Genomic DNA, 21652 nt, shown 5'->3' with positions numbered 1-21652 from the left:
GCACATTGTTCTCCCCTTCCAGAATCTAGACCCCTTGAGGTCAGGGACCATTCTGTTTTATTTTTTCCTTTTTTGTTTCTGAATCCCCAGTGGGAGGCAAGGGTAGTGCATTGGAGAGGGGGGAGGGGTTAGAAGTGGTTGGAAAATTTTCCTTAAAAATAAGGAAGTTTTATTCTGCAAAACTCTCTTAACCTCTTAGGTCTCCAGCCTATTCCCAAAGAAAACAAATTGCAAAACACTTACCAGCGTGCACGGGTAGGGGGAATTTGCTCACCAGGATGGACTCATAGAACTGGCTTTTAAAAAAAAATCCCCAGTGCCTAGCACACTAATACTAGTAGCTGACATTTATATAAACTTTAAGATCTGCAAAACAATTTGCATTTTATCCCACTGGATTTTCTCAAGTCTCATATACCTTTGGTGCTATTATTTTCCCCATTTTACAAATAAGGAGACTGAGGCTGAAAGAGGTAAAATGTCTCTTGCCTCAAGATCATACAGCTAGTAAGTGGGTCTGAAGTGTGTTTTGAACTCAGGAACTTCCTGACTGCTGTTCAAATACTCTAACACCTAGCCTTTCCCAGGTGGGTTTAGATTTAAGTAATAAATACTTGTTGAATTAAATCAGAGATTTGGGATTATTGATGCTCTCTCTTGAATGTTAAAAAGGCTTCACAAACAATCATGGAAGGCAGAGACTACAGATAGAATGGTGCCCATTTTACAGATGAGGAAACAGGCTCAAGGCTTGCCTATGAAAGCCAGTCTCAAAAGCGGGATTAAAACTCAAGGCTTTCCTAACTCGATGCTATCACTCTTCAGACCATATCCACAATGTAAACACAGGGTCTCTCATGTGCAGTGGAATACTACCTGCATTTGGAATCAGAGAATTTAGAAATCCAGGCTATTTTCTTCCCTCTTAACCTCAGTTTCCTCATATGTAAAATGAAATCGGTCAATTCGATGGCAGCTCAGGTTCTTTCCAGCTCTAAATCTGACTGTCTTTTACTTGGGGACAGATGGGAGCAAAGCTGGGAATCCCGTGTCTTGTGGCAAGCTGGCTGTGGTTCCCCACAAGCCTGTGGGGAACAGTGAAGTGAGAAGCAGCCTGGAATTCAAGCCAGAAACACTTGATTAAAACCCTAGTCCTGTTACTTATACATGTGACTTCAGGTTATTCCTCTTTGGGTGCCAGTTTTTGTCCTCCCTGATCTCTGCAGTCCCTCCCAGCTCTCCATCTATAATCCTAGGAACTGATGAACCTTAAAAGGCTTGAAAAGAGGCATGTTGGTAAGCAGATAGGTGTGGGAGATAGAGGGCAGACTTGGTGTAAGGAGGAAAGCGTCTGTGCAAGAGTATGCAGTTGGAGATGGAGCCTCCTGGATAACCAACAGTTAGAAGGCCAGTTGATTGGACAGTAGCCTTCTTATAGAAGACCAGTGTGCATTGGGTTTGGGTTATATAATACTCCAAAGGACTATTATTTTGATAGTGTGAGCTCTGGGTTCCACCACTGGGGCAGATCCAAGCCCATCACACCTCGATAGGTGGTTTCCCTGGGCTTCTGGGGCTTAATAAAAGATTTCTCTCCTCTTATATAATCCTCCTATAATGAATCTCCCCACTTAGGTAAGCTGGTCATTGAATGACAAGCATTCAGTCTGTCACTGGGCCCATATCCAACTGTAGACACATTTACTGAGTGCCTAATATATACCTCCTCAAAGTCTGTACAACTCAGTGGAACTGACCAAGCACATGTCCCCCTAGCCCAGGCTCTTCTAAGAAATAGGGATCACTGAGGGGTGCTGGTGATACACCTCTCAACACACCTTTATCTAGTTTTTCATGGTTACCAACTCAAGTTTCTAAAGGCTTTGAAGTGTTCAAGGTACTTTTCCCCCATTGCCCTGTAATGTACAGCGCACAAGGATCTTTAGGTTCATTTTATGGATAGGGAGATGGAAGAAGAAAGTGTGATTGGTTTACCAAAGACTCTATATCTAGGTGCTTCTTATGACCCCCTCTTCTTTTCTTTTTCCCTTTTTTCTTTCTTTTCCTCCCTCTGTCTCTTCCCGTGTGTTTCTCTCCTTTATTATCATTAATTTATGCTAGCTTCCAAAAAAAAAAAATCAGCCCCAAACCAGAGGACCCTAGCTCTAGAGCTGAAAGATACCTCAGAGGCTATATAGCCTAACCTCTTCAACCAAAGATAAATGACTTGCCCAAGATCATACAGGTAGTAACTGTCAGAGTCAAGATTTGAACCCAGGTCATCAGAATTATAGAACTGGACCCAGAATGGACTTCAGAGGCCAGCTAGTGAGACTCCCTCCGGTCCTTGGACACCAACACTAGACCATGTGCTGCTTCAAGTTATAGTTGAGGAAACTACAGCCTATAAAAGGAAATGATTTGCCAAAGGTTACCCAGGTAGTAAGTGTCAGAAGCAAGATATTTTGTCCTTGGAAGGTGGTAAGAGCTGTAAGCTAAGAGAACCACTGCTTACCAGTTTCAGATGGGAAAAGTGAAACCTGGAGACCATTCAGTTAAAAAAAGGAACAACCATTAGTTATAATAGCCTAAAAAGTTTACTAAGGATCTACCATATACCAAATAATGCCAGTCAGTCAATAAGCATTTATTAAGTGACTGTTTACCATACGTCGTGTCAACTGTTGGGGATACAAAGAAAAGCAAAAATGTAGTCCCTCATTCTAACGGGAGATATAACATGTCTACATATAGGCCAATACAAAATATATAGAAAGTAAATACAATTTCATTGGGAAATGAAGTGAGGTTTGGCGCTAGAGCTGGGAAAAAGCAGCTCAAGAAAGGGCTCTGATAGAAGGAAGTGCTCGAACTGAGCTTGGAGAAAGTCAGGGATTCTAAGAGGCAGAGGGGAGGAGGGGATGCCTGGCACAAGAAATAGTGAGTGCAAAGACATGGAGGAAGTAGATGAACTGAAGAACAACAAGTCCACTTGTACTGGACCATTGAGTTCATGAGGAGGAGGAGTGTGCAAAGGATTTGGAAAGACAGATTAGAACCAAATTCTCAATTTAAGGATAAATCAGACAGTTTGACTTAAAATGCCAGACCAAGGACTTAGTATTTGAGTCACTGGAGCATTTTGAGCAAGGGAGTAGGGAATCAGGTCAAAGTTCTATCCTTTGTCCTCACCCTCCTTTTCTATATCTTCTCTTTAAAGTTCATTACTCAGTCTATACCTGCTTCTTTCTCATTCAAGCTTTTTCTAATCTCTATCCTCCATGCTAGGTCTAGAGTCATGAAAACTTGAGTTCAAATCCCACCCAGTGCTCTTACACCATCACAAGGGGTCTCTTGCACCCCTTATAATTATTATAACCCCTTTCACTCTTCTCCATTCTGAATGTCCCCATCATCTGCCTCAACTGATCCTTGATGACATGCTTTCCAGCCTTTCCATCATGGCAGTCATCCTCTGGGCAGGCTCCAGTTTGTCAATATCCTTTCAAATTTATCCTTTTTAAAAGTATTTCTCCAGGCATGTTATGCCTACATACATGGCCTCCTGTCCTCCATTCTCATTGGATTTTAGTTCAGATATTAATGTTTTCTGACCATATCAATCAAAAATTTTTTTGGGGGGGGGAAATCTTTTTTAAAAGTTTTTTTTAAATTACTCTTATATTTTTAAATGATCAAACATGCCTTTTTCTCCTTAACACTTTCCTTCTTCCCCCCTGGAAAAAAAACCCTTATAATAAAAGTGTATAATCAGACAAAAAAAATTCTCCTATTCTCCACATCCCTCTGTAATCATGCTGGTCATTGTGTGGTCAGAGCTCCTGATTTTTCATGACGCTGTTATTGAATAAATTGGTTGCCTAATGCTGTTCACTTCAATCTGAATCAATCTTAAAAGTCTTCCCAGGTTTCTCTGAAACCATCTTCTTCATTGCAATAGTATTCCATCAGCAGTCACTTATAAAATGCCTACTATGCGTCAGACACTGGGCTGGGTGGTATTGATACAAAAACAAAGAATCAGTCAATACATTTATTACGAATGTGTTATGTGCCAGCTGCTGGGGTAATAAAGTAAACAAAATGGGGCTCTTTCACCCCCATCTGGAGGTGATCCCTGACTAAGCTGATCACAGGCTGAGCGCTCACTGGTGCACACACTCACAAGCACACACTCACACACACACACACACACACACACACACACACACACACACACACACACACACACACACACACACACACACCCTCTTTCACTCCTGCCCACACATCTCTATGGGCTTTATTTACGTCTCACAATGGAATTTCCCTGGAAGTTCCAGGATGGGAACTGAAAATGGCTTTTTTTGCGTTACTTTGCAAATGGAGAACTACAGCTGTAGGCTCACACCTCTCTGGTATTGGGGTGGAGTGTATTTCCAGGGCTGATCTCTGAGTGGAAGCCCCGCCCCAACCCACCTGTGCCTTGTGGCTTATATCTCTAGAGACCCAGTAGGAAAAGAGGCATAAAAGGACAGGCTGGCCTCGTGGAGCCTCACCTAGCTCCCCTGTGACTCTTTTGGGGATAAAATGGAGAGTCTTCCCAGGATAACTCTCTTTACTCCTCTAGCTTTACATTCAATGAGCTTGCAGCATCCTTTACCTTGTAGGACTGTCCCCTGACCAGAGGCAGATGTTCAGGGCCACAGTGTGAAGAACCAAAAGTTGGCTTGGGTTTTACTCACTCTAACACCAGACAAGCTATTTTCTTGATCCAGAACTCATTTTCCTAATCTGTAAAATGAGAGTGTTGGACATAAATTATCTCTTAAGGTCCCTCTTGCCTCTGACATTCTGTTCTAAAGCTTCCCCCAGCCCTGACATGCTCAGCTGTTCTAAAGCACTTCCCAGTTCTGACATTCTCTGTTCTAAGGCCACTCCCAGCTTGGACATTCCATGTTCTAAGGGCCTCCCATTTCTGATATTCTTTGTTTGAAGGGCCTCCCAAATTCAGCCTTCTTTGTCTTAAGGTCTATCTCACTCAGCTCTGACATTCTATGTTCTCATATTCTGTCTTCTAAACTTCCATTTCTCAAGTTGATGACCCCTGGTGTATATTGTACCAAACTATATGTCTATGTGTGTTCATTCTTTGTTGCCAAAGAAGTCCATGCCATCAGAGTAATGATGACATGACTTGCACTTGACTTTGTTTTGAGTGAGGGAGGGCTGTACAGGTCACCAACCTCACTTCTCCTCCAGAGCCATCTGAATCCAGTGACTAGATATTCATTAGGATGACTGGAGATGACCCAGGATGAGGCAATTAGGGTTAAGTGACTTACCCAAAGTCACACAGACAGTGAATGTCAAGTGTCTGAGGTGAGATTTGAACTCAGATCCTCCTGACTCCTGCCCTGGTCCTCTATCCACTGCACCTCCTAGCTATAAACTTTACTCATTCCCCTTGTGACCAAATATACCTTAAGGAAAGGAGAAAAAGCAAAAGGGAATGAATGAAAAGGAGCAAAGGTACTGAGTTCTAGAACCTTCTTTGACCTTGGTTCCCATAAGGGCCATGAGAGCCCAAAGCAAGACTTTTGTCCCTTGGACCTGGAAGCTTTTGGTTCTGTCTGTCTGAATGGCCCTGGAAAGCCTGGCCTTGGGGGGAGCTCCTTGGATTCCCCTTATTTGATTTGGCATTCTTTTCATATTCCTACTTTTGACTACTTAGCATCCTCCTGAGGTCCATGTCACCCAGCCTGGATTGTCTGGACTACCGGCCACTCCCATTAGGATCCTCCCTGGACTTGATCTACATTCCAGTCTGACTTCCTCTGTCAAGACCATCCCTGGGACCCCCAGACTACTTGGTGACACCTGGATTCTTCTCTCAGTCTTTTTCTGTATTTAAGTTCCATTTCGCCCCCATGAAGGGCTCAGGTTTAATCCAACACAGGCTCTGTCTAGCTGAGATTCTATCTGGCCCATTTGTCAATATGAGCTTTACAGTCAGTTAGGCTCCTTAAGAGTCAACCCAGTATGGTGAATCTTTAATAAACTTTGCTCTTTCTTTGGGTTTATGAAGGATTGTGTCAAATTCATTTGAGCAGGACCCACTGCGTCAGTATTTTGGGGTCCCCAGCACTTTAACAGAGGGAGCAGGGCAGGCTCCCTCTGGGAATGGTTCTGTTTGTGATCTGACCTAAAGGGTTAAAGTAAAAGTTATGGCACCTTCCTTTCCAAGTCCAAATCCCAGAGCTGCTGGGATGGCATCTTCCCCCTATCTCCAGAGCCTGGCCCCAGCCTGGCCTCCGGATTTCTACAGCCCCTCCCCCCTCCTTGGATAGACTCTCCTGGGGAGAGAAGACACCCCACCTCCAGGTAAGAGGGTGGGGTTCTAACAGATTTTGATCATCAATGAGTTTAAAGAAAAGAAAACAACAAGAAAGGAATTGATGATTTTATAGAGAACAGAAATATTCCATGATTCTGAGCCTGGAGGTCAATGCAGGTTTTGGGACCAACTGGCCTTGACCAAAGATCTCTTTTTTGGACGCCATCTCAGTCATTGTTGGGATCTCATTGGTTGAGCTAGTGACATACCCAGTCAGAAGAAAATATGGCCTCTTCCCTCAAAGAAAATGTTGACTGAAATAATTATCCAATGAAACAACATCTATAAGGCACTAAGCAAATCATGAAATCAAGCTGTGTTTCCTCACCACCCACCATACCAAGTCCATAGGCTGGCATTTGAATGGGATTGCTGATGGTGGTATCAGCCTGCTCATTCATTCATGCAACAAGCATTTACTAAGCATTAACTGTGCACTGGGCCCCATGCTAGGTGCTGGGATGTAAAGATTCCTGCCCTCAACAATCTTTTATCCCATTGAAGTGATAATGCCCAGAAAGAGCTCCGACTCTTTCTTTTTCAGTCTCAAAACCCCTGCTAAGAGTTTATAGTCTTTCAAATCCCTGAAAGAGACAGAGACTTGGGAAAGGATCATTCCATTTCTGCACTGGCATCATTTAGATCTGCTCATAGCAGTCAATCCATTACCTCTTCCAAAGCCCTGAGTCTATAGGGCCAAGAGCAGAGAACCATGACATACACAATAAGGAGAAAATGTGACCCCAATCCCCAGGGAACAATCAAGTGAAATGAGATAACATATAAAAAGCTCTGGAAATGCTTAAGCACTATCTATAAATGGCCCTATCTATAAATGCTAGCTATTATTGTTAAGGAGTTGACAGTCTAAGTGGGAAAACAACACATATGGGAAGATGGAAAACTATACATTGACATATTAAGACTACAAACCAATTCTAAAAAATGAGAATAAATGATGAGAAATTATGGGACATCAGGGAGTGGAGAGATGGCTATCAAATAATCTCAAGGAATGCTTTCTGGAACAAGTGAGTTGGGAACTGATTTGGATGTGGATAGTGGGGGTTGGGGAGGATACTTTGGATGCAGTGAATAGTGTCTCTCCAGGTCCAAGAGGGAGAGGCAAAGTAAACAGATTGGAAAAGACTGGAAAAGAATCTGAGGATCTCCAGATTTGATGAGATCTCTCTCAGAGGTCACCTATGTCAAACTAGATCAACCAGGGTGATGGAGGTAGCTGTAAGAGGGAAGGAAAAAGGGAGAGTTTTTTGGGAGGAGATCTATGGATCACTGCTCAGGAGTTTGGACTGGATCCAATAGTCAAAAGGGAACCAGTGTGTGCTCTTGAGCAGGAGAGTGATGAGAGGAGAGGAGTATTTGGGGAGAGAAACTACACTTGTTCTTGTTGAATGAAGCTGATGGTTTATCCTCTGGGACCCTGGACTTCCCCAACAGATCATTTCCCAGAGATACTAGCCAGGATAATTGCAGCCCATCATTTCTCTGTCCCCCAACCTGATCTCTAGGGAACTACCAGGCATTTAGGGAATTTCATAGAACATCAGAACTGAAAGGGACCTTAGAGGTCACCTAGTTTCACCTACTAATTTTATAAAGTTTCATGAGTTTTGTGGGGGTTTTTTTACACCAAAGTTATTTCCTGATACCTCCCTCTCTCCCACCTACACACCATGGAACTCATCTTTGTAGCAAAAAAATACAGTTGAAATTGACCAACTCAATGATACTAACAGTACAAAGATGGATAGATAGATAAGTACAGAAAGAGAGGAATAGGTAGAGAGATAAGATAGAGATAAAGAGGAAGATGGAGAGGGGAGAGAGAGAGAGAGGAAGGGAGAGGGGGAGAGGGAGGGAAGAAGGGAGGAAGGAGGGAGAGAGAGAGGGATAGAGAGAACACATCCTATATTTAGAGCTGGAAGAGACCTTAGAAGTCACTGCAGTACAGCACCTTCATTTCATAGATGAAGAAATTGTGTTTTCAAATTAAGTGATTTGTCCAAGGTCATACATGTATATATGATGGTTCATCCATCAGAGCAGAAAAAATTGTGAGATTTTGACAGTTTTTCTTCCAGAAAATCCAGTCTTCATTTATAAGTCCACATCACATTTGGCAGCTATACAGGAGGGAAGCATGTTTTGTTGTCTGTCCTCTGGGTCCAAGAAGAAACTGAGGCATAGACAGGGAAATGACCTGCCTGAGGTCAAAATCTGGCAGAGTGTGTACTCAAACTCAAGTCTTTAGATAAAAACAGGAAAATCCCTGCCCTCAAAGGACTTCCATTCTGCTGGTGTAAAAGACAAAAAAACCTAGTGAGGTGGAGACACAGTGGGAAGGGACCTGCCTGTTTGATGATGCTTTGTTAGCACACTTGCCCTGGCCTACAGCCATCCCATGTTGGCAGAGGAAGGTACTCCTGATGCTTCATGGCTTTGAAGAGCTGGATGGCTGGCACATGGGGTGGTGGCTGGCCTGGGGGTTCCTTGTCCTGAATATCTTGGGGTTTAGCCATTTTCTCAGGACAAAGGCCAGGAGAGACCAGTTGGCCCTGGGAAGGGAAGAAACAATAGTCTCCTATCTGCTGAAGGACAATGAGTCCTTCAGGATGGAACACTGTTATGGTTTCATCCTGCTGGGCATCCATGAGATTTGGGGCTGAGGGCTTAACTTGCAAGGGACTGGGGTTCTCTTGAGGGGCCTCAGCCTTGACCAGGTTTGGAGGGACCTCAACATAACCTTCCAATGCCAGCATTTCAGGGCTAGGAGCTGAAAGAGGCCCTTTGGTCTCTCCTAGGGAGAGGCTGAGACTGGACTCAGGGGCTGGGCAAGGTAAGGGAGGCATGGTGAGAGGTGGGAGACTTTCAGGCTTCCCAGAGTCAAGCACCAGGTCCTCAGGGGCAATGTAGCCTGAACCCCCAGCCACTTTCAGGGGGACTGTTGAGCTGGCAGCTAGTTGACTGAGATTTTTCTCCTGCCTTGATTCTCTAGATGGGGGTACAGCTTGTTCCTTGAGTGAGCAGGGCTCAGCTTCTTCTTTGGACGAAGGATGACCAGATGAAGTTTCTTTTTCTTCTCTATCCCTGTCCAGTTCAGTCAACTTGGCTATAGGTACAAGACCACCCTGTCCACCCTGAGGCAGACAGAAATACTCTAGGGACCCAGGGGGTTGCTTCTTGCTCTCTTCAGCTGGAATGGATCCCATCTGGCCAGAGATATTAGGCAGAGAGTGGCTCTGGGGGAGGTGGAGGTAGGGACCATTGAAAGCAAAGCCTGATGCTAGGTCCTTCACTGTTGTGTTGGGCTGAGGCACTTTCTGGGAACTAGATAGGCTCAGGTCCTCATCAGGCAAAGTGATGGATGCTGGGTATGGGTCAGTGTCAGAGGACAGAGAACATGCGTCCTGGGGATCCACAGCAGTGAGAGGGGACACCGAGCTTCTGTCTTCAAAATCAAGCCTGAGGAAAGAACATGGAGATGAGATCTTGCCATTGCTACTACAGGATGCTGAGAGTGAGAAGAAGCCACATTTCTCAACAGCCTTTAAGGTTTACAAAATTCTGCTTTCCAAAACAACCCTGTGAGGTGTGAAGTGAGGCCCTTTTGCGAATGAGGAAACAGGCCCGGAGGTGATGTCTGAAGGGACGATTTCTGAAAGGTCAGCCCTGGCTTCAGAAAAAGGAGCAAAGATTTGAAGGACCAGAGGGAAGAAAGGTGAAACCTTGGAATGTAAAGGCCATGGAGGAGAAATAATTGAAGGTTATTCCCCTCATTGCTGCTCTCCCCTCACACCCAATGCTCATCCCTTCCTCCCTCTGTGTCCCCTGTACACATTTCTTCTGTCTACCCCAATCTCTTTTCCAAGGCTGGACCAAGTCCACCAAGTCTTGCCCATGACTGCAGCCCCCATTTAAGCCCACCCTGCTCTAAACTCTGCCAGCTTTGTGAATCTGCAGACCAGAGACAACACCTTTCTGTCCAAGCTTGGTCTGGTCCTGTCCCACACCCCGAGTGTTCAGCCACAGTGCAGGAGAAATAATATTTGATGGGGAGTCAGCAGAGTCTGGCTCTTCTTGGTTTTAATGGTGGGTCCTTGGGCACATGACCTAACTTCTCATACCCTATTTCCTTATCAGTAAAACCAGAAAGTTGGGCTTATATCTCTATGGACCTTTTGAGCTCTTCTGCTCCCCTCTTCTCCTTCTCCTCAATGGCCAGAGTTTGCCTTTCAGAGTGGCAGGAAGGATGGAAGGAAGGAAGGAAGGAATGTGGTAAGTGGGTAGAAAAAATTTACTACGTCCAGCAAATGTGCTAAGGACTTTCCAAATATCTCATTTGGTCATCAGAACAATCCTGGAAAATAGGTGCTATTATTATCCCCATTTTACAGTTGAGGAAACTGAGGCAGGCAGAGACTAAATGATTACCTGAGGTCACAAAGCTAGTAAGTGTCTGAGCCTAGATTTGAACCCAGGACTTTGTGACTCCTAGTACTCTATTCACTATCCCACCTAGCTGCCTCTGGAGTCCACTGCCTTCATTTTACAGATGAGGAAGCTGAGGTCTGGAGAGGTCATGATCATCCAGTAAGTGATGGAGCCACCCCATGAAACCAGATCCTCTGACTGAGCCAATCAGCCCCTGACCAGCAAGCCTCTCAATGACCTCTCTGAAGTGTCCATCAAGTCTCTGCTTGAAGATCCCAGGAAGAAGGAAGTCAGTGCCCCCACAGGCAACCTCTTCTGATCTGGTCTCCCTGATTTTGGGAAGGCTTCTCCTACACTGAGCTGACGGGGACCTCTTGGCAGTTTGCTCCTTGGCATGCAGGAATGACTGTTGGGCACCAGGTGCAGAGGCAGACAGACTGTTTATTGTGGGAGGCCAACAATGACATGATATGACGGGGTGTCTGGAGAGGGCTGTGGGGTGGTGAAGATAGGAGGGGCAGTCTGTGGGGCTCACAACCAGCCCTCCTCTCCGGTCGTGTGACTCGAGAATCAGGAAGAGAGTCGGTTTCTATTTTCAACTCCGCAGCTGCTTTTACATCAATCTCAGCCCTCTTTCAAACAGCTGTCAAACAGCCCAAAGATCTGTATGTCTGACCATATCCTTTCCTCAAAAATGTCCAATGTTCCCTTGTATAGTTATGATAAAAAGTGCCAGATTCCTCAGGCTGGCATTGAAGGCCTTTCCCAATCTCCTTCCTACTGATCTTCATAGCCTTACTCCACTTTACTGCCCTTGGAACTCTCTATGTAAACAGACTGGAGCACTAGCCATGCCTCGTATTTCTTTCTCTAATTCCTCACCTCCATGTATTTGCACAGACTGTGCCAATGGCTAGAGGGGGTACCCCTCTCATTTTAAGGATGAGGAAACTGAGTTTTGTAGAGATCAAGTGACTTCCCTAGACCTAACAGGGACCCCAGAGGCCATTTACTTCAACCTCCTCTATTTACTAAGGAGGTGTATAACTCTCAGAGATGGGATGTGTTTTATGAAAGAGGCAGGATACAACTCAGGTCCTCTGACCCCAAAGCCAACTCTTCTTCCATTGGACCACCCTGCTGTCTCCCCTTTGCCTGTAGCAGACATTTAAGAAATGTTTGTTAGAATGAATTAAGTTGTCAGTAAGGTGAGAGAAATCCTCATCCTTTAGCTTGGAGATCTCTACTCCTATCCTCTACAGGCAAAGAAAATGGCTTGTTAGTGAGTCCCTCATTGGAACCTCTGAAGAGGTAATGATATCATCCCTGATACCCAGGGTAAACAAACCCCTCTCCAGCCCTAAGTTGGAAGTTGGGAGACCCAGAGCCTGGTCTTTGCTCAACCACTAACTCGTTGTGGGCAAGTCTGTCTATCTCTGGGGCCTCAGTTTCCCCATCTACACAGTGGGAGAATTGGACTAGAAGACCCTTTCCAACTCTGGTATACTCTGACTCGACACTGCATTCCTTCCTTCCTGGTTCCTTAAGTCTTCCAAGCCTCATCAAGTAGTTTCTGTTACTTGATCTTGTCCTAACTGGGTGCACCCTACTCACAGGCTGAATGAGCAGACAACGTCAAAGTCAAGTCAACAAGCATTAATTAAGTACCAACTATGTGCCGGGTACTTTGCTAAGCCCTGGCGATACAAATAGAGGCAAAAAAAAAATCCTTACTCTCAAGAAACTCCCAATCTAATGGAAGAGACAACATGCCAACATTGTGTTATAAACTCTTCCACTAAAATGTGAGCTTCTTGAGAGTGAGGATTCGTTTTGCCTCATTGTATCCTCAATGCTTAGTAAAGTACCTGGCACATATTAGACACTCATTAAATGTTTATTGATTGATGGATTATGCACCAACAAGTTATAGACCCGGTAAATTGCAGATAATCTCAGAGGGAAAGAACTAGCATCATGCAGAATTAGGGGATCACAGGAGCTTAGACCTGGAGTTGGAAGGGACCTTAGAGGTCATCTGGTCTAACCTCATCATTTTAAATTCGAGGAAACTGGGGTAGAGAGGGCAGTGATTTGACTAAGATCAGACAATAAGGAAGTAGTAGAGTCAAGATTTAAACCCAGGTCCTCTATATTCAAGTTCAATACTCTTCATACGTGATGACTACCTTAATGTATGAATGAATTTAAGAAAAATTAAGTACCAAGGTCAGAGGTGTCCCAGAGAAACAAACAAGCTCCCATCATGGGTGTCCTCTTTGTCTTTGCTCTATAGACCAACCATATCTCTCCCACGTCCCTTTTGAAGAATAGTGACCCAAACTAGAGACAGTAGGGGTAGAAGATCTTAGAGATCATTGAGTCTAATTCTTTCTTTTTATATAGGAGGAAACAGGCCCAGAGAAATAATTTGTTCAAGGCTATACAGCTAATAGGTACCACAGTTGAGATTTGATCCTAATCCTCTGACTCCAAATTCAGAGTCTTTTCACCATTTTGTATTTCCCCTTAGGTCTGCATTTTACAGTAGACAGAAATTGTGTCACCTGAGCTTATAATTCACTAAGAACCCCAGGGTTATCTTCTATCATCCTTTTCTCTACCCTTTACATGTGCTATGATTGTGTCCTTCCCCACTCTCACCCTCCTAACTTCTCCTGCATCCATCCACCATGTACCAGACTCTCCATGCTCACTGGAGGGTGTCATCCCTACCCATCCCTCATTATTCCCTAAAAGTCACTCAAGTATGAAGCAAACTCACTGATCCATCCTGGAGACAGAGCATTCTCTCTCCTCTTTTTCCCAGGGGCTCTCTTGACTAAGAGTAAAAAGTTTACCTGCATGCCAAATCCTCTGGTTCTTATTCTGTGGAAGAAGAGAAAACATTCTGAAATCCTGCCAACAGCTCCCACCTCTCCGGGCAAGAAAATATAAGAGGATTCCCTGCAGGCTTCAGAGTTTATAGCCAATAGGGCCACTGTGCCTTACCCATAAGGTCATGGGGTCATAAGTAGAACTAAAATTCAAACGAAGTCATAGTGATCTAAGACTAGAGGTAGGAGGTGACCCAGAGGCCAGCTACTCCATTTTGCACATAATGCATCTCCTATAATGCTGCTTTATTTCACATATAATACATTGCACAAAATACTACTTTATCCTCAATTTTCTATGCCTGCATCTTATCTCCTCACTAGGCTACTGTCCACAATGGATGGAGAGAGCCTGATTTTCTCGAGATTTCGTTTATTAATCTATCCCTCCTACCTGATATAGAGTTAAGCACAAAGTAAGAACTCCATGATAATAGCATTTTTAAAGCATTTTAAGGTTTACAGAAAGGCAGGTAGGTAGATAGAGCTCCTGGCCTGGAGTCAGGAAGACTCCTCTTCGTGAGTTCAAATTTGGCCTCAGACACTTCCTAGCTGTGTGACCCTGGACAAGTCACTTCACCCCACTGGCCTCAGTTTCCTCATCAGCAAAATGAGTTGGAGAAGGAAATGGCAAACCACTCCAGGATCTTTTCTAAGAAAACCTCAAATAGGATCACAAAGAGTCAGAAATGACTGAACGACAACAGCAAGGCTTACAAAGCACTCTTTATAGCAACCTTGTGAGAAGGCCCTATTATTATCTCCATTTTACAGAGGAGGAAGCTGAGGCTTAGAGAAATTGCCTAGGGGTACACAACAAGTAAATGTCTGGGGGAAGATTTGAACCTAGGCTTTCCTGATTCAAAGACCAGGCCTCTGCTGAGTACATCAAGAATAGTGGTGGAACCTTGGACCTCTACCTAGCCAGGTCTTTTTAAGAGGAGCAGGAGAGGCAAGTGGGCCTGGGGGAGCTATCTGGGCCTCATTCTCTTGGTCTCTTACTTGGAATAGGTGGCTTTTACCCGGGTTGGGAATCTTGCTTTCCCAGTTTGTCTTCATTCTGTAAGGAAAGAGCACATATTCAAGGATCAACTGTCTCTTTATCTGTCTTGGATGCTTCCAACAAGTAGGAAAGGGGACAGCTTGCCTCTTCAGGCCTAACTCCCTTCCCACTCAGAAGGCACACTTAGAACTCAGCCTGGGAAATGCTGAACTCCACAAGGCAGGGGCCTGCTCTCCAGTACTGGATTTTATTTCCGTTCCTTGAGAAAGACAGAATAGTTCCCAAACTTCCCAAGGCAATGGTGGTCAAAAGGTATGAAGAGTACCCTGGATGAGATATTTTAGGTCATAGTAACTCATAGTCATAGATTCTCCCTTAGAGAAGGAATATTAGAGCTAGCAGTGACTCTCAAAACACAAAGCAGTGAGTGTCACATCTGAGGGGGGCTTTAGAACATAGAAGAACATTGAATACCAGAGGCAAAAGGAACCTTAGAAGATAGAATGTCAGAGCTGGGAGGGACCTTAAAACATTAAATGTTTCGGTTGAAAAATGCCCTTAGAACATGGATTGTCAGATCTGGGAGAGGCCTTAGAACACTGAATGTCCATGCTGAGAAAGACCTTAGGAAATGGAATGTATGAGCTAAGAGGGAGCTGAAGTCATCTAGTGCACTGCCCTCATTTCACAGGTGGGGAAACTGAGACTCAGAGATGTGAAGTTACTTGGTCAAGGTCACACCATGAGTTCATTGGGAAAGGCAGGGAGGTAATTTTGATCGCCTTTCTCACATAACTCGCAAAGTCATACAAAGCATGCCATGTGAGAGAAGTTCTGGACAGATTCATTGCAATGAAAAGACCAGGGTTCATTCCCTTGATTCCCCATTTCTATCTGTATGATCTCAGATCAGTCATTCCCCTTTTATAGACTTTCATATTCCAATTTGGGGTTGGGGAGCACTACCCGATTTCTATGGCTCCTCTCAGATCTGACATTCTGTGATGAGTACCACCGACCTAAGTCACCATGTTCCTAAGTGATCTCATCTCACCAACAAAGGGTAGATAACCCTCGCTGGGGCAGAAGGGTGTGAACTGAACTTGCCTGTTGACTACAGAAGATAAACATCAGTGTCAGAGCTCTTGTACATAGATAAGGAGGTACCAGAGGGTCCTAGATGTGGAACTAGAAGACACCTGAGATGCCATCTAATCCACCCTCCTCCCCATCCTCCCAACCCTCCCCAACCCCCTCCCCCTCATTGAACAGATGAAGAAACTGAGACTTGCCTACAGTTAGTGTTATTTCCAATGAGTCCCCTGCCTCCCACAGTGAACTCTCCAAAGGGGCTGGGGAATGTATGAATGGATACCCATCACCATCACTGCTGAGAAAACCACCTTACCTGGCTCCAAAGGTACAACAGAACCAGGCACCCAGGAGTACCAGGATTGTCATGACGACCAGCACCACTCCCAAGATCTCTGGGGGAAAGACTTAGGGGAGGGGGAAAGAAAGGCAAGAAGGAAGGTCAGTCTCAGGCAGAGCCAGTCAGTTCAACAAACATTCATGAAGGGGCTGAGCTGAGATCCTAGAACCAAGGAAAGTCAATGGCTTGGCAAACTGTTGAGGTTAATCCCCTTATTTTAATGATGGAAAAACTGAGGTCTCACATAAGGGACTGATACCCAGAGTGACCCAACTAGTCAGTCAACAGGCATTTATTAAATGCTGGTGATGTGTCAAGCAAGGAAAGACAAAACAAGGTTCAGAAAGCTCGGGTTTTAATGGGGATGAGTGGAGCTAGCAACTTGAATCCAGGTCTACTGACCCCTAGTCCAGGGTCTAATTGTACTTCACTGCATCCTTAATTCAGAGAGGGTTTTTTTTTTTTTTTGCCTTAAAAGCTTGTTTATTTTAAAAATGGAACAAGAAGATATAAGAGTTGCCTATACACTTGCCAGGAAATAATGAAAATAGTCCCTACACAGGATAGCTCCAAGGAGAAGGCTCTGTAGAACATGATTTGGTATCGAAATGTGAGGAGCATTGATTACTAGGAGTTCATATCCCCAAGGGGCAGCCCCAGGATCCAAAGCTGGGGGCAATTGTGGGTGTTTGTCTTCCTCATATACGAGTAGCCCAGGTCAGGTTGGCCCTTTGGATTCGTCCAGGCTGCTTGATCACAACATGGTGATGAGAGCTCCTTGTGCCTCACCTGGCTCCTAGTGGGAGTGAAGCCCATACCTAGCCCCACCTTCTAGCCCACCTACCTTTCTCTGTTTTCCAGTAGCATTCCTTACTCCACTCACTCCATGTCCCATTGTAGGATGGATCTGTAACCCTGGCCCTCACCCTGGCAAAATATTCTGTGTCTTGAACCAGAGAAGTCTCAGGGATGTTCATCTCCTCTATAATTCTCAAGGTTTCATTGTGGGCTTCCTAAAGAGCAAGGCAGAGAAAGAGAGAGACCAAGGAAGAGAAGAAGGATTGAGAATAACAGATCTAGGGGGGCAGTTAGAACACAGGATATCAGACATGGTGTGATGGAATTTCTAGTCAGCTGGGACCTAAGAAATCAGCCAGTACAATCTCTTTTATCTTTTATTGATGTGGAAAACTGAGGCCCAGAGAATGGACTCAGGGTCAGAGCCAGTGAGTAGCAGAGGCCAAATTCGAACTCAGGTCTTCTGCCTCTAAAGTCTGTGCTCTTCCTCCTCCACTCCCAGTTCTCATTACATTCAAGTCTCTCTCCAACAATTCTTCCACCAAAGCACAGGAAATTGGTCTTTCCCTACATCTCACCAAGACATCTCCTTGAAATCAAATCCAGCCTCAGACACTTCCTAGCTGCATGACCCTGGGCAAGTCACTTCACCCTGTTTCCCTCAGTTTCCTCATCTGTCAAATGAGTGGGAGAAGGAACGGTAAACCATTCTAGTATCTTTGCCAAGAAAACCCCTCATGGGATCAAGAAGAGTCAGACACAACTGAAATGACTGAACACATACATCTAGCTCCAGCTCTCCCATCCCTCTGCAGGTCCCATCCCTCATAGTGAGAGCTGCTTACCTCCCAAGACTGTGTTGACTTCCTGTATTGAACTTCATAGGACTGCTCTATGTTATAACTGATCATGGGTTTTTTCCACTTGAGGTAGTAGCTGTTTTTTGACTTCTTAACCGTAATAGATGGTGGTGGTGGTGGCTTAACTGGGATATAAAGAAACAACTAGTCTGTGTTGGGTAAATTACCAGGGTATCCCCAAAGAGAAGCTCTATAAATCATCCCCAGACTGGCTAGTGTCAATCACTTATCCCTTGGTCAGTGAAGAAAGAGCTTTGGAGCCTCTTCTCCATTCTAAATGTGAGCAAAAGGAGGCTCAAAGAGTTCAAGGGGAGTTCTAGCTTCCACAAAGTCTAAAATTAGAATACAACCTAAGGATGAGGTAGTGGCATCTCTCCACCATGAAGGGACAACATTGCTGGTTACTCAGTCAGCCACTGAGAAGGGAAACAGGGACTTTGGAGTTTATTCATCCTCTTCTCATTCAAAACCAGAATGACCCCAGACCACAGGCAGAGAATATAGCCGGTGAAATGTTCGAAAAGCTGGAGACATTAATAAATTATAGGAAGCTAGGAGAATGTCAGAGCTGGAAGGGGCTTTCCAAACAATCTAGTCCAACCCCTTCACTTGATTGATTGGAGAAAATGAGGTCCAAATAGGTCAATTGATTTGCCCAGGTGTTTGTCCTTCATTCTCTAAGAGGACCATGAAATCAGGAAAGTGATGTCATGATATGCAGTTGGATGTAAGTGAGGTAGGGCTACGCAATGTCATCAGCCTCACTTTCTCCTCTGGAACCATCTGGGTCCTGTGGCCAGATATGGATCAGGATGATTACAGATGGTCCTGGGTGCAATGAGGCTCTTGGCCATTTTAAGCTAGGGTCTTTCCCAGGTCTCAGTTTTACTGAGACAAGGCCCATTCAGTGATTAAGGCAAGGTAAGAAATGAGGCAAAGAATGATTTCTTTTGCCTAGTCAAAAAAAAAAAAATTCAATCTGGAAGGGGAAAGCCCTCAGGGTTTCTGGCCAAAACACAAACAATTGCTGTTTACACTCGCTGGGAGCCATTATAGCCTAAAAAATAAACAAGCTGAAGCTTGAACTGGGACCTATTGCTAGCCAATCAATGAGAGCCAGAGTGATTTGGGTTTAAGGCATGGTCTTCAGAAGAGAAATCTAGCCAGTAAACCCCTTGCAAGGTTTCAGCGATCAAAATTTATATTCCTTTGGGCAGAGCATCCACAGGTAAGGGTATGATTCCCTGCGTGGACAGAGGTCATGATTAACAGAACAATGATTTAAAGCCAGCCCCTTCATTTTTTATACAATGTGATTTCCATGCTTTGAGGCTGAGTGAAGCATAGTATAGGAACTAAGTCTGGACAGAAAAGCATGGTTGGGTTATGGACATCAGGACTGAGAGTTTACACCCCATCCTCTAGGTAGAAGGCACCATCTCCAGGCCTTTGGCTCCATTTTTCACACCTCTTTCAGGAAGAACACCATGACCACCCTCAGTCCACTATAGTCCCTCTCTCTCCTCTAAGGTCCTATCTGCCCCATAAGAAACCAGGGGACACAGTAGAGAGTGTAGCAGGGGAAGTCAAGAGGCCTAGGTTGGAAACCACTGCTGACTCTAACTAGCTGTGTGATTCCAGACATATCACTTTTAACTCTGAGTTCTTTTTCCATAAAATGGCAATAATAACACCAGCATACCCAACTTAGGTCTGCCATGAGAAGGAAAGTGATTTGGAATAAAAAATAGATTTACATGGATCTCCTATGTCTCACATGGGGGTTGACACTTTGGGGATATTTAATACCTGTTTTGTAACTTAACTGCAAGGGTGGTCAATCCCCAAGACTCTGGGCTACTCACTGTGCTCACAACTCGATAAACGTTTCTGCCCTCTGCTTTGCACGGTGACTGTGTACTGGCTTTGGTGGATGGGGTCCTCAACATGAATCTGGCATCCATACTGTATGTAGGGGCTGCCCATTTTCCTCTCTTTGTGCACAGGGCTGCACTCCTTCCTGTGGGGAACAGAACTCCAGTGAATGTCTTTGCCTTGGCCAGGCTTGGGATATTGTCTCTCCTCATCTGTGCCTCCTGGTTTCCTTGACCTCCTCCAAGACCAAGGTCAAGCACCATCTCCTGGAGGAGCCTTTTCCCTATCTCCCCTCCCAAGTTCCTCACTTCAGTTGCTAGAGCCTTCCCCTTTCAGATCACCATCTACCTTGTCTGCTCTGGCATATTTACCTAATGGTTCCTCCTTGGTAATGAGTGTGTGTGTGTGTGTGTGTGTGTGAGAGAGAGAGAGAGAGAGAGTGTGTGTGTGTGTGTGTGTGTGTGTGTGTGTGTGTGTGTGTGTGTGTGTGTATGTGTGTGTGAGAGACAGACAGACAGACAGACAGAGACAGAGAGAGCATGTGCATTCTAAGTAACACAAACATAACAAGACGGGAGATGGAGAGTCTTGTACAAAGAACAAAGAGAAGGCTGTAAATACAAAGAAAGGAAGAAAGTTTCCAGTAAGAAAACTGAAAGTTGGGAGAAGGGAGGTTGTGACTGGCTTTAGACACTACAATTCTATTAAGGCAGCATAAAGCTGTGTGGATTTCACTCTCAGAATGCTTAGGATGAGGCAAACCTCCCTTCTTAGGAGACAGATGGATGTGGAATCCAAGACTTCCATATGCACAGGTTGCTTTGGTGTTTGGTTTAGTTTGAAACTCTTTCTTTGTTATGACAAAAGGGTTTTTTGGGATAAGCAGACATGACAATAATTGCTTTTTTTAAAGGCAATAATGTTTTTAAAGGATGACTTATGACTTTTAGGCTGCTGTGTCAAATTGGATGGAGCTTATCATCCCCTCCAGGAACAGACAAAAAGAAGGGAGAGTCAGAGATAATTGTACCAAGTACAGAAAGGAGTCACTCACCTTTTACCTGTGCCAGTCTCATAGACGAGCCCAAAGGAGAAAGAGCTGGTAACCTCGGCCCTCACTTCCCAGGTGCAATTGAGTTGTTTGTGTCCATCAAAAAAACACTGAAGATTCTTGGGTTGAGCTGCATCCCCTGGGAAAGCAGCTCATTAAACTTCTCAGAAGTGAAACAGGACCCTTCCCAGGGCTGGAGCAAGGACCCATTTGCGAACACAGTGAATGGTTTGCGGCTTATGACCTGACTCCCTCTCCTGGGGACACTAGGGATTCACCCACATTCCTAACATCACCCTGGAAGCTGGAGAATTAGGTCTGAAAAAACTCAGTGTAAAGATGGTCAAAGGAAGCCTGGTGCCCTGTCCTCATGCTGGTACACCATGGTGCCAGTTCCTGCCCAGTTGCTGAGCTGCTATCTATATCTGGAAAAAATCAATTAATCTTCCTGGGCCTCAGTTTCCTATTTTATGAAATGAAAATATCTACTTTGCAGGAACACACTGAGGAATTAATCAAAAAATAGGTTTAAAGGATCTTGAAAGAAAGGAAAAGCCCCATCTCCTTAAAAGGGCCTATTACTTGTTCCGTGGTCTGGTTAGAAATAAATATATTACAGTATTTAGAATGAGAGAATATCAAAATAGGTTGGGGTCTCAGAACACAGAAGTCAGAGCTGCGAGGTACCTTAGAACAGAGAAGGTCAGGGCTGTGAGGGGCCTTAGAACAGAGAAGGTCAGGGCTGTGAGGGGCCTTAGAACAGAGAAGGAAGGTCAGGGCTGTGAGGGGCCTTAGAACAGAGAAGGAAGGTCAGGGCTGTGAGGGGCCTTAGAACAGAGAAGGTCAGGGCTGTGAGGGGCCTTAGAACAGAGAAGGTCAGGGCTGTG

General features: G+C 44.7%; 1 protein-coding gene across 1 annotated transcript in view; it reads right to left on the bottom strand.

Annotated features, from left to right (window-relative positions):
• Nucleotides 1–2626: 2626 nt before the first annotated feature.
• The window catches only part of CSF2RB (colony stimulating factor 2 receptor subunit beta), a 36479-nt gene continuing 17453 nt past the window's right edge, over nt 2627–21652 (bottom strand). Inside the window, exons 7-14 of the mRNA XM_072655943.1 lie at nt 20769–20904; nt 19705–19859; nt 17825–17964; nt 17026–17194; nt 16158–16248; nt 14749–14806; nt 13635–13738; nt 2627–9880 (exon numbers count right to left, since the gene is read on the bottom strand). Coding sequence (XP_072512044.1) covers nt 8788–9880; nt 13635–13738; nt 14749–14806; nt 16158–16248; nt 17026–17194; nt 17825–17964; nt 19705–19859; nt 20769–20904 — 1946 coding nt within the window. The 3' untranslated portion in view covers nt 2627–8787. The remainder of the gene's footprint in view (nt 9881–13634; nt 13739–14748; nt 14807–16157; nt 16249–17025; nt 17195–17824; nt 17965–19704; nt 19860–20768; nt 20905–21652) is intronic.

Source organism: Notamacropus eugenii, chromosome 3, assembly GCF_028372415.1.
Source record: "Notamacropus eugenii isolate mMacEug1 chromosome 3, mMacEug1.pri_v2, whole genome shotgun sequence".
In the NCBI taxonomy this organism is placed as follows: domain Eukaryota; kingdom Metazoa; phylum Chordata; class Mammalia; order Diprotodontia; family Macropodidae; genus Notamacropus; species Notamacropus eugenii.
Note: the sequence above shows the minus strand (reverse complement) of the source record. Positions and strands in the feature narration are given on the sequence as shown.